Source organism: Carcharhinus amblyrhynchos, chromosome 2 (assembly GCF_965287045.1).
Source record: "Carcharhinus amblyrhynchos chromosome 2, sCarAmb.v2.hapA, whole genome shotgun sequence".
In the NCBI taxonomy this organism is placed as follows: Eukaryota; Metazoa; Chordata; class Chondrichthyes; order Carcharhiniformes; family Carcharhinidae; genus Carcharhinus; species Carcharhinus amblyrhynchos.
The window spans coordinates 14,623,374-14,636,308 of NC_137325.1; the positions used below are offsets into that span (position 1 = coordinate 14,623,374).

The 12,935-nt window shown below is 42.3% G+C and overlaps 2 protein-coding genes across 2 annotated transcripts in view; one reads left to right on the forward strand and one right to left on the reverse strand.

The window, feature by feature from the left end:
• The window catches only part of gmds (GDP-mannose 4,6-dehydratase), a 544,463-nt gene that overhangs the window by 499,706 nt on the left and 31,822 nt on the right, over positions 1–12,935 (forward strand). The window lies entirely within an intron of this gene.
• LOC145352626 (forkhead box protein C1-B-like) overlaps positions 2,965–12,935 on the reverse strand; it is a 58,470-nt gene continuing 48,499 nt past the window's right edge. Inside the window, exon 2 of the mRNA XM_080202764.1 lies at positions 2,965–3,047. Within this exon, the coding sequence (XP_080058890.1) occupies positions 3,037–3,047 (11 nt within the window). The 3' untranslated portion in view covers positions 2,965–3,036. The remainder of the gene's footprint in view (positions 3,048–12,935) is intronic.

Below are 12,935 nucleotides of genomic sequence, written 5' to 3' on the forward strand. Positions count from 1 at the left end.
AGCAATATGTTAAAAATGGCACCACATTGCAGTTTTAAATCCCGGCTTCCTGAGTGACAGTGAGAAGTCTCCATGTGATATGGTCCATATCTCAGCCATGTAATCGAGAGAAGGTTCTGACTGCAAGTCTCTTTGTAGGGAGGGAAGGAAATTAAGAGGAGTCAGTTACCCTGGGCCCCTCTCGCATAGACATTTCGTCACAGTGCTAGATACTTGGAAACAGTCTGCCTTTTTTACCTTTGTTAAAGAGCAGCATGTGGAAAATTTGTTTGGAAAATTGGAAAATGCTAAGAAAAAAAAGTATGGTCATGTTCCAGTAAAGTTAGAATGTCAGCATTGAACACATATTAGTAGTGAGCTTTGGTTAGCCAATCAGGCTAATCTCTAAGCTATTGGGGAAAAAGTAACATAAATCTGAAGAAAGTAGTTGGATATTATGTTACAGTAAAAGAAACACAATATTCCAACTACAAGTGTTATGCAAATATCATGTAATATTTGCATCAAACACGGTCTGAATTGCAAAGAGTCTGCTATTGCATTGTTCATTTTTACATTATTGGATTATATTTTGCATAAAATGTTGCTCTTTTTGAAGGGGATGCATAATGATGTTTAATTGCCTTTGCACGAACTCTTTGTCATGATTGCAAAAAATATCATAACAGATCCACCACACTTCTGCGCCGCTTGAGGCCATGCTGTTTCAAAGAGGTTCAGCAACGTGGGCAGCACAGTGATTAGCACTGATGCCTCACAGCACCAGGGACCCAGGTTCGATTCCCGGCTTGGGTCACTGTCTGTGAAGAATCTGCATGTTCTCTCTGTGTCTGCGTGGGTTTCCTCCAGGTGCTCAGGTTTTCCCTCCCACAGTCCGAAAGAAGTGCTGGTTAGGTGTGTTAGCCGTGCTAAATTCTTACTCAGTGCACCTGAACAAGTGCCGGACTGTGGCAATTAAGGGTTTTTCACAGTAACTTCATTGCAGTGTTAATATAAGCCTATTTGTGACAGTAATAAATAAACTTAAAGCAATGTTCTAAATGTTGGAGAATTTAATTGATTTTTTACTGCCATGCGTTGCTGAAACTTAGGGTGGAATCTTGTGCCCTCCGCCCACGGCGAGTTCGATGATAAACACAGTAAGAAGTCTGACAACACCAGGTTTTAAGTCCAACCAATTTATTTGATAGTAAACTCATAAGCTTTCAGGGTCTGCCCTTTGTCAGGTGAGTGGAGAGTTCTGGCCTCAGACAGAGCATATAACAGCACACACAGTTTACAGATTACTGATTTGAATGCGAGTCTTTACAACTAACCTGCTATTCAAGTCTTAAAGATGCCAACAGTGTGAGTGGAAAGAGCATTATGCATAGGTTAAAGAGATGTGTATTGTCTCCAGACAGTACATTATGTGAGGTTTTGCAAACCCAGGCAAGTCATGGGGGTTACAGATAGCGTGACAAACCTGGTGTTGTCAGACTTCTTACTGTGTTTACCCCAGTCCAATGCCGGCATCTCCACTTCATGAGTTCGATGATGGCAGGCAGTGGGTGGGGAACACCCCAGCTGCCAACACCCACTTGCCAAGCCTCAATCCTCCTTTCATTGGAGCTGCCAGCTAATGAACAGAACTTCAGCTTTGTGGGGAGGGCCCCACCACTGGCCTGTAAAGTACCTGAGTGGAACCAGACACGGTAGGCCTTCCCAAAAAGGGCCAGTGTGGGGCTGCCGCTGGCTCTTCAGCCAGCAGCAAAGACCCCCGTTGCCTTCACAAGATTCCACCCTTTATGGAGTGCAAAATCTCCCATCCTAAAATGTTTGTCCTGCGAGGGCAAATGTTTTCTATGTGCTGGGGAACAAACTCACTGGCCTCTGGGTTTGAATTGCTCGGTACCTAGCATGTGGGATTTATTTAATCTACCACACACTTTTATTCCTGGATGATTGTTTTAGTAAGTGACTGATAATATTTGTCGCTGAACTCCAGTAGATTGTGACACTGGAAGTGCAGGCACTAATTGATTTAAAAATGAAACATTTTAATAACATTGTAAGTGATGAAGGAAGCAGTATATGTAAAGAGAGATCCTCTGAAAATATCAAAGGAGTAAAGTAACTCCGTATGGCAATCAAATTAAAATCACCAGCTGAATTGCTAATGCAGCTTTCTGCATTTAATGGTTTTGTCACTTAATATTATCTTGAATATTCTGCATGCGCTCGAGAGAAAGCCATCTGGATTTTTTTTTGTGTGCAAATCGAGGGGTGAAAAATGAAAAGAATTGTGTATTGAATCTGAGCTTCAAGATTGAATCTGCCATTGTGGTTCAGCTGACAGGTTAACTGAAATTAATTAAAACCAGCCTTTGGAGTTAAAACAATTTTGGAAATGTCACCTCAATGTAAGGCGTACCACGTAATCATCCACAACTGACTCTGATAAAAATCAGTGGCACAATTGGCCCAAGTAGACACAAATATTTAGTTTTATTAATTTGTTTTAGATAGTTGCTTCTAAGAAACGTTTTGGAGCGTTGCACTTCTGCTAATTCGGTTGAAGAACTGTAATTAATTTGAACTTTTGCTCTGGTGAACTTTCTTACTTTAGACTGTTACTAATTGACTGAAGGTTTTTTTAAACAAATAATTAAAATATGATAAAGCCGTCAACAAATAAATGAAGGTTGACGCATTTGCCGGGTCACCTTTAGCTGCAGGGGATGCTCAGCTGCCTAATTGACACAACACTGATCTCGCTGCACCTTTAAGCTCTTGGCAGTTGGCTGCGTATTACGGGGAAGTGTCATCAATATGCAAAGTGATGGAGTAAAGGGAAGAAGCTAAAAGCCGCAATGTTTGTTGTGAAGGGCGTTATATGGAAACAGCGTTTCTAGTGTACAACTTCCATAAGCCCCGCAGCTGTGCTCTGACTGTCAGCGTCCACACGTACTCTTCCCGGTCTCCACCCCCACCCATCAGTAAAGGCTGTTGGGAGTTCATGTCAGTGGAAATCCAGTCTCACAGCAAGGCATTTTTTCAAGTTGACTCTGCAAAGACAGAACAAAAAGATATACGTTATTTTTTTGTGGAGGAAGGTTGGGTGGGTGGGGGGGTAAGTTTATGCCCACATGAGTGAAAAATCCTCTTTTGCACAAAACTAAAAACACATACTGGTAGTTTGTGAAATAAAACACTTCTCCTCATTGTGTCTGAAAATTGAAGAAAAGTATGTAACTTGACATCCACGGTGTTAGTTTTTCTTTCCTTTCCCGATCAAAGAGTTATTTATACATATATATGTTTTTAAAAAATGTTTGTGGATCTATTTTGTGAAATAACTTGAAGTGCCTGTTTCGGAAAGTGTTTTTTGAAAGTCACTTTTGAAAGGGAAGGGTCTGAGGCAGTGTAGTTTATTTTCAATAGAGGGAGCTGGGACAGTGTACCAGGTAATGCTGAATATTTTCACTAATACACTGTACAAAGACTGCATTCATTGGTGCTGCCCTTTGGAGAAACTGCCTCCTTAGCTGCGGTTTGTAATAAAATGCTTTCCCAACTGCCAAGCTGGGCCTGCTTCAGTGTACATACCAGCAGTCTTCCTATTAACTAAAAAAAATTGTTCCATTTGATTTAAAAGTATAATAATACGCATATGTTATGTGTGACACAGAATTTGCCTGGTGTATTTTTGACAAGCCAAATACTGTAGTGGTTTTGTTGGCCCCTTTGCTGTTGGTGATTATGAAATTGTTCAGACTGTGACTGGACGCAATATATATTTTCAAAAAAAAAAGACCCCCAAACATTTCTGCTACAGAAACTACTTCTGCAGTGTCGCAGTATGAAGGGTAAGGCATAGTGAAAAGGCGCAGAGCTGTCTCATTTGTGTTGATGAGCTTTTCTTCAATGATAGATTTATGGCATGGTGGTACAGTGATTAACACTGCTGCCTCACAGCACCAGGGACCTGGGTTCAGCCTTGGGTGACTACCTGTGTGGAGTTTGCACCTTCTCCCCATGTCTGTGTGGGTTTCCTCCGGGTGCTCCAGTTTCCTCCCACAGTCCACAGATATGCAGGTTAAGTGAATTGACCATGTTCAAAATGCAGGACTACGGACTCAGAGTAGGGGATTGGACCTAGGTAGGGTCCTCTTTTAGGGGGTTGATGCAGACTTGATGGGCCTAATGGCTTCTTCTGCAGAGCAGGGGTTCTATGAGATAACACACTTTCAATAGGTTGCACAGTGTTTAACACTGCTGCCTCACAGTGCCAAGGACCCAGCTCAATTCCGGCCTTGGGTGTTCTCATTCCATATGGTGGCACAGTGCACTGGCAGTGAGAGATACTGTTGTCTCACAGCTCCAGGGACCAAGTTTCACTTCCCACCTTGGGTCACTGTCTGTCTGGAGTTTGCACATTCTCCTCATGTCTGCGTGGGTTTCCTCCGGGTGCTCCGATTTCCTCCCACAGTCCAAAAGAAGTACTGGTTAGGTGCATCGGCCATAATTCAGTGTACCCAAGCAGGCGCTGGAATGTGGTGACTAGGAGATTTTCACAGTAACTTCATTGCAGTGTTAAAGTAAACCTACTTGTGACACTAATAAATAAAATTTAAACTTAAACTTCTGTGTATAAACATTAAAAAAGTTGAGCAACAAATGTGACTGTGCTTTACTAATTTATGAAGAGTTCCAGTTGATATATTGACTGATACGTAGGTGTCTGTAGCACTGAATAATGCTGAAAAAAACTGAATGTAATGTGGGCTGTATGCTTTCCCAAGTTCTTGAGCAGTGAGACAGTGAGCGTCTTCCCATCCTTTCTCTGACTGTCAGATGGACTTTTCCCTTCCCCGTTGGTTTTGGCATCAGCTCCAGCAGTGTCTTTATTCAGAGTTTATCTGCCGAATGTAGAGAATGGAATGTCTTCTGAAAGTTTTGTGGAAAAATATATTTGAAAGTGGATTCCTTCACAAAAAAGAAAGACCATGTTAGCACTGATTTTAATGCTTTGGTAGCCTGGGTCTTTCCCAAAACAGGCATTTAACTTAATTGTATTTCAGTTGTATAAATATATCTTCACTTATCGTGAGGGCCTCAGTGCTACTAACAGTACTCAGGATTAAGGCTTCAATTTGTCCCTTTTCACCCTCGGCCTAGAGGGACCCTGAGAAATGATGTTTATACTGAACTTAAATTGATTGGGCACGTTTAATGTAATCAGGTCAAAGGTAAAACTGCTTAGCTACACTCATCAGCAACTCCGATTTCACCAGCAATGTATTAGAAAGCAGAAAGAAATGTAAAAAGAAAAACCCACGATGATAACATCTGGCTGTGAGCACATGAACTTTTTGTGCTATGATTGAATGAAAGTTAATGGCGGGGAGGAGCAATCTGGAGCAGTTTCATTCCTGAATTATGATTGAGTACTGATAAGGCGGAATGCCAGACTTTGATCAATTGCGGCTCCATTATCAGGCCATCCATAAGGTAGTAAGGTAGCTTTAGGACCTGACAGAGTGTTTCCTGTGCTGGCCTGAGGTCTTGCATGCATGAGGCTCTTCCTGGGTGTTAAGCAGCAGTCAATCAGCCAATGCTTTGTGTGTGGGCAACACCGTGAACAAGTCGCGCAGGGAGCCAAGATTAAACGCATTGCACTTTACACTATGTTGCTGTGCACGTCCTGAACTTTGCATGTGTGCGGCTGCATGAGCTCTGGTGATACTCTCAGCATACAGATGGCCACCATAACACTCAACAGCAGGAAAGATGGTAACGATGCTGTTTAAAACCTCTTTGCTTCAGTCAGTAGAATTCCGTGCAAAGGTATTGTGTATCATTGGTGAATCTGTTTTAAATCGCACCTTCTCTTTATTTTGAAGACCAATAAAAAATTGTCTCTGGCAGGTTCTGATTTACTCAGCTCCTGTGTAAATGAATATTACAGCATCAAGAAGATCTTTCAGTACTTTCTCTAGTGGCTAAATTGATAAGTTATACTGTCTGCTATGCTGTTGAGACGTGAGTAGGTTGATGCCTGTGAGCATGCCGGTACATTTTGGGGCTTTGGCCCAATGCTACTGGGCAGCTTTACATTTGGCTAAGTACTCCACTGAAACACCCACGTTGCAAAGTCAATGAGCTATCAAGCAAACCTGGAACTGAAACAGAATGTGGATTGGTGGGCAATGGGGTGACTGTGGACTAATTGTGGAGGAGGATGTCCTAAACAGCAATGGTAGACATTATTCTTGTGCCCCCCCGCCTCCCTCCTCCCTCCCAAAAATAAAACATTTTTCACACATCGTTTTTGGAAGTTCTCCCAACTGAGAGTCCCATGGACATCATAAGATCTCAAAATGGATACAGTAAAGGGAACACTGTCTGATTCAGAGACCGGGCCACCCAGTAGAAGAACTATAGGATGATTCCATGTCGAATTACTCAGCACACAGGAAAGTCATTCATGCCTGTAGAATGCATCATAAGTTGGCAGCTTTCTGACTTGTGAAATGATGGTTTGGGCGTGGTTGACGATGCGATGACGGTCAACTCCGTGTGAAACATTGCTTGGGTGTGACTCAGGAGCCACACTCTGTTATGGCGGTCTCAGGTGTATTTGCTGCAGAGGCAGTCTGAAAAGTTGCAAGGATTTACTGGCTGTTGTTTTCTATGGGACATTTTCCTTGTCAGCTGACCTTCCTGTTTTTATTCTTGAGCCTCCTCCAATCCCTCACCCGTCAGAGGTCATGGCTGTGGGTAGCTGTTGTCAGTGTCAATATTCACTATCTTCATATAGCAGAGATATGGATATCCAGAACATCATGACCCAATGTTCAGTTCACTGTACAGAAAGTCTTTCTCTCATCCATCCGAAGATGAACATGACTTAGCCAGCACAGATGTCATTAGCATAGCAATTGTTGAACTCTGCGATGCAGAGGCATCCCTTAGCAGAGATTGGAAGAATTATTCAATTTTTAAAAATTCATTCATGCGATGTGGGCATCGCTGGCTCGGCCAGCATTTTATTGCCTGTTCCCTAATTGCTGTTGAGAAGGTGCTGTTGAGCTGCCTTCCTGAACATCTGTAGTCCATGTGATAGTTGTTTTTTACCTATGGCCCTGCAAATGTTTTTTTCTTGCACGCATTTGTCAATTTGAATGTTACCAACGACTCTACTTCCACCATCTTTTCAAGTGTATTCCATATTATGACAACTTGCTGTGCACATAAAGAAAGTTTCCACATCGTCTCTAGTGCAAACCACTTTGGTATCCACTGGTTACCAATTTTTCCTGCCACTGCAAGCCTTTCCTCTTTAATTACCCTATCAAAACCATTCTTCATATTAGACACCTCTGTTACATCTCTTAACTCAGAGCACTGTAAATATGGCAATAACTTCACCACAGCCATTGCCTATCAACCTGACTCTGCTGGGTGGCAAAATTAAAATCAGCCCAAGGGAAACCAGCAATATGCCTGGAGTGTGCAGAGTTAGATGATCTCAGTGGAGAGAATATAGGGGCACTGCAAATCACCTTTGCCCTCCAGTCGGTGTTTGTATTCCTGGTTGCTCTCCCCAGTAGACTGTGGTGAAAAGTCCGTGTGTGGTCAGCATAAAGTTCAGCCACGGTGTTGTGTCAAATAGCCGAAACCCTGGGCCCTATTTTACCATTTTGATTCCAATTGCTGGGCGGACTTGAAACTGGGAGTGTTTCAGGTCCGACTTTTAGACCCGTTCTCAGGCGGCCTCATACGCACTCAGCCTGAAAAAATATCAACGATTCCGAACTATGCTGCAGAAGCCTGTGGGCAGGGCTTAACCCACCCAAAATCCTTCAGCTCCGATCGGCGCTGCGCATGCGCAGGAAAAAAATGATAGAATGCTGCTCCCCTGCCACATCCCTCCAGGCCAGATAATAATTTCAACACATGGTGAAGAATAAGAAGATATTCCCAATGCACAGGAGTTGTGTGCACATGAATGCACTCAGGTCCAACTCCAAATTAGTAATCTTGTCCTGACACACCCCCCAGAGAGGAAATGTTGAGGAAGGTGATGGCTTGTGGCGAAATTGGACATTCGGAGAGCAATTTCTGATGCTGCTTTAACAGCATCTTGGATTGCAGCCATTTCTTTCATCTGCTTTGTTTGGTGAAAGAAGCAAACTGAAAATGTAAATTGCAGTTCACTCTTCTTGACGCGTACCAGCATTTGTGTGAAATGAAATCCACATGGATAGAGAAATCCATAATGGCACAGGAAATGTGCAGGAACCTAATTATACTCCGGACCTGTATTCATGAACTTATGCACAATGTTTTGTGTCAAATATTCCTACGGCATTGTAAGCAGCTCTGCACTTGTAAACGCTGGCCCCAGAAGTTCTGAAAACATATCTCCCTAAAACAACAACAAAGTTGCACTGCCTTTTGATTTGGCGCTGTGCAAAATCAATGGTTCATGGGAGGTTAAGCGTTCTATTGGCCTCGCAGAAGTTGGTTGTAGTCAGTGAGCTCTGCGGTTATGAAATTCTATTGATCTGGGTTTTTGAGGCAGTCGCAAAGCTTGACTCACAGTGCAGAGGGATCGAGTGATTTATTTAGTACTTGTGAAGTCAGCAATTTTAGCCATATTCTTGTAATCGTTGTGTTTCAGAAGTTGGAACTATCAATAAAATGTTGCCACCTATGTTTTAAATTGCTTTTAATGCTGACCTGCCTTTAATCTGCCACCTTTGGCCGGATGGTGAGTAGATAATTTAACCTGCTTGACTACTGTGCCCTCTCGCCTCACATGCTGATGTCCTGCTAAGGAATCATACTATTGTGCTTGATACCATACTATTAGACTTCGGGTGGAGTTTATGCTTTGACTACCATTCTGCAAACGCAGGAGAATTGGATAGTTTTTCTCTGTAAGAAGCAGACCCTATCTTCCTGAATATTCTATTAGAGGGAGGTTAAGATTTCTTTCAAGAGTTGTATTACATAGAATGGTACACACATCATTCCTCTGCCATTAACTCGTAGCCATGCAAATCTTTCACTTTCAAATATTTATCCAATTCCCTTTTGAAAGTTATTATTGGATCTGCTTCCACAACCCTTTCAGGCAATGTATTCCCAGTGATTAGCTGCAATTCTTTCCTCGTATCTCCTCTAGTATTTTTGTTAGGTAGCACCGCTGCTTTTCAGTACCAGGAACCTGGTTTCAATTCTGGCCTTGGGTGACTGCAGAGTTTGCATGTTTTCCCCATGCCTGCATGTGTTTTCTCCGGTGCTCTGATTTCTTCACCATGGTCCGAAGATGTGTAGTTAGGTTGATTGGCTGTGCTAAATTGCCCCTTAGTGTCGGGGGATTTACATGGAGTTACACAGATAGGGTGGGTAGGATTGTTGTCAGCAGGCTCAATGGGCCAAATGGCCCCCTTCTGCATTGTACAGATTTTATGACTCGATGAAAGTATGACACCAAGCTAATATTAGGTCAGATGACCAAAAGTTTGATCAAAAAGAGAGGTTTTAAGAAGAGTCTAACAGGAAGAAGGTGAGGTAGAGAGGCAGAGAAGTGTGTGGAGGGAGTTCCAGAGTCTGGGGCCTAAGCAACTGAAGCACGGCTGCCAATGGTAGAGTAACTTGGAAAGGAGTGCAGACATCTATAAATATCTCTTTGTAATTTTATGCATCTATCTGTACAGGTCTTGCAACACTGGCTACTGTCCCTGCCCTAGAGTCAGAAGTTCCAGGTTTGAGTCCCACTCCACAGCTTGATAGGCAAGGAAGGTGCATTGAAAACAGAGCCAAATAGGCTGATTACCAACCTGCAAATCCTTTCAATACGCGTCAGTAGTGAAAAGAGTGACCCGAACCCGCTCAAACCCTTAAATAAACATTCCTGAAAATCATGAATCTTTTAAGTAGGATTGGGAATTGTGGAATTGGGACTCATTTACCATTTTTTGGGTTCCCAAGTCCCATTTGGAGTCAGCAAAAATCTAGCCCAAATTAATTATTTAATATGTCCACCATTTCTTATTTCCATTCATAATGTCAACAATTATAATATCACTAGCAATTTTTAAGGGATCGACATTGCTTTTAACCATTTTATTTTTCCTAATATAATTGTATAGGTTTTCTGTGATGATTTTGATATCCCTTTCAATTTTATTTTAATACTCTTTCCTAGCTCTTACTATCTATCTGATTACCCTTTGGTGTTTTTGTATCTTTTTTATTCATCTGGATCTGTGCCAGTATTTATTTTCTTTGTTCTTTTCTTTTAGGTTTATGCTGTTCTTTTTCTCATTGGCCATCCGTGTTTCTTTTTTTGGGAATAGCCGTTGCCCCTTAGGGAGATAAATTAGTTCTGCATCACTGAAGTCCCGCATTCCTAGAATTATTCTGATAAATTTCCTCCATGGATTTGACATCTTTCTTCAAGTGTGGTCTCAGTATTGGCTGCAATACTCAAACTGGTGGCTAACCAGCGTTGCATATAAGTTTAGTATAACTTCCTTGCTTTTATAAAGCATGCAGTATCCTAGGCTTCAGTAATAGAGGCATAGAGTACCAGAGCAAAGAGGTTTTGTTGAACATATACAGGGCACTAGCTACACCTCAACTGGAATATTGTGTATAGTTCTGGCTGCCACACCATAGGAAGGATGTGAACTTTGAAGAGAATGCAGAAGAGTTTTACAAGAGTGGTTCCAGAGGTGAGAAGCTTCAGTAATGAGGATAGGTTGGGGAGCTTGGAACTGTTCTCCTTGAAGTGAAGAGGTCTAAGAGGAGATTTGATAGAGGTGTTCAAAGTCATGAGGGGATTGGACAGAATAGATAGGGAAAAGCTGTTCCTGCTCATAAAACGATCAAGAACGAGAGGGTGCAGATTTAAAGTGATTCACAAAAGAAGCAAATGTGATGTGAGAAAGCACTTTTTCACAAAGCGAATTGTTGGGGTTTGGAATGCACTATCTGAAAGTGCGGTAGAGGCAGGTTCAATCGAACTATGGAAGACGGCATTAGATGATTATTTAAATAGAAACAATGTGTACAGAGTCACAGGAAAAAGGCAGGAGAATGGCACAATTTGGATGGCACAGTGGTTAGCACTGCAGCCTCACAGCGCCAGGGACCTGGATTTGATTCTCGGCTTGAGTCATTGTCTGTGTGGAGTTTGTACATTCTACCCGTGTCTACGTGGGTTTCCTCCAGGTGCTCTGGTTTCCTCCCACAGTCTAAAGATGTGTGGGTTAGGTTGATTGGCCATGGCTAAATTGCCCCTTAGTGTCCCAGGATGCGTAGGTTAGAGGAATTAGCAGGATAAATATGTGGGATTGCATGGATAGGCCCTGGGTGGGATTGTGGTCAGTGCAGACTAGATGAGCCGAATGGCTTCCTTCTGCACTGTAAGGATTCTATTCAATGATAATGCTCATTTGGAGAGCTGATACAGACATGATGGGATGAATGGCCTCCTGTGTTGTAACGATTCTTTGATTCACTTGGTTAAGGATTGGTAAATAGACATGAAACAAATAGTAATAGTAATCAGGAGATGTTTAATTTGACAGGTTCTAACTGATGAGATACAGCAAGGGTCTTCAATTGGAGCTCAGCTATTTTCAACCTGTATTAATGACTTTTGATGAGGGGGACTGAGGAACTTACCCAAGTTTCCTGACCGTACAAAGTTGGGTGGGAAAGCAAGTGGTGAGGAGGATGCACAATGGCTGCAGAGTGATTATGGACAAATTGGATGAATGGCAGGCCTAAGATCCTTAGGTCAGGATTTTACGGCCTCGCTCGACCCAATAACGGAAAATCCTGCCCGAGGTCAACAGACATTTCCGCTGTCTGCCCCATCCCCGCTCCAAAATCCTTGGCAGGTTGGTAAAATTCCAGCGAGAATATATTTTGAATATTGAGAGACTGGGAAATGAACGCATTCAGACTGAAGTGGATGTTCCAATTAACTTTGTATATCATGTGTACAGCAAGGAACCAAGAAGACAAATGGTCTGTTAACTTTTGTTGCAAAACAATTAGACTATAAGGGCAAAGAAGCTTTACTACAGTTAGCCAACTATTAATGAAACCACAACTAAAGTAGTATGTTCAGCTTTGGTCTACTTTTCTAAGAAAGAAGATACTTGTCCTAAAGCGAGTATGATGAAGGTTCACGAGACAGATTCCTGGGATGGGGGAACTGGCTGAAGAGGACAGATTGAGTACACTGGATCTGTACTCCCTGGATTTTATAAAATTAAGAGGTGATCTAATTAATGTATAAAATTCTTAAGGGCTTGTCAGAGTAGATGTTAACACAATGTACTCGCTGGCTGAGAAATTCAGACTGCAGAGTCAAAAGCTTTGGGTTGACCATTTAGGATTGATATGAAGAGAAATTCCTTCACTGAAGTCATTGGAATTCTCGACCTCTGGGAGTTGTGGATGCTCAGTCATCGAGTACGTTCACGTTCAAGATCAAGAGATTTTTGGCTACCAAGGGAATTAAAGGATATGAGGATACTGCAGACAGGTGGAGTTGAGGTAGAGAAATCAACCATGATCTTGTTGGATGGCATTGCAAGCTCAAAGAGCCAAGTGGCCTACTCCAGCTCCTATGTTCTTATGTCTCTGTTCCTGCACCTCCTTAAATATAATACCATTTAGGAAGATTAAGAGGAAGCAATATAAACTATCAAAACAAACCACCTCACACATCCCCACATTAGATTTTATCTGCCATGTGTCTGCCCATTTCACAGTAAAAAGTCTGACAACACCAGGTTTTAGTCCAACCTATTTATTTGATAATATACTCGCAAGCTTTCGAGGGGTTACCCTCTTCGTCAGGTGAATGGAGAGTTCTCCATTCACCTGACGAAGAGGGTAACCCCTCGAAAGCTTGCGAGTAT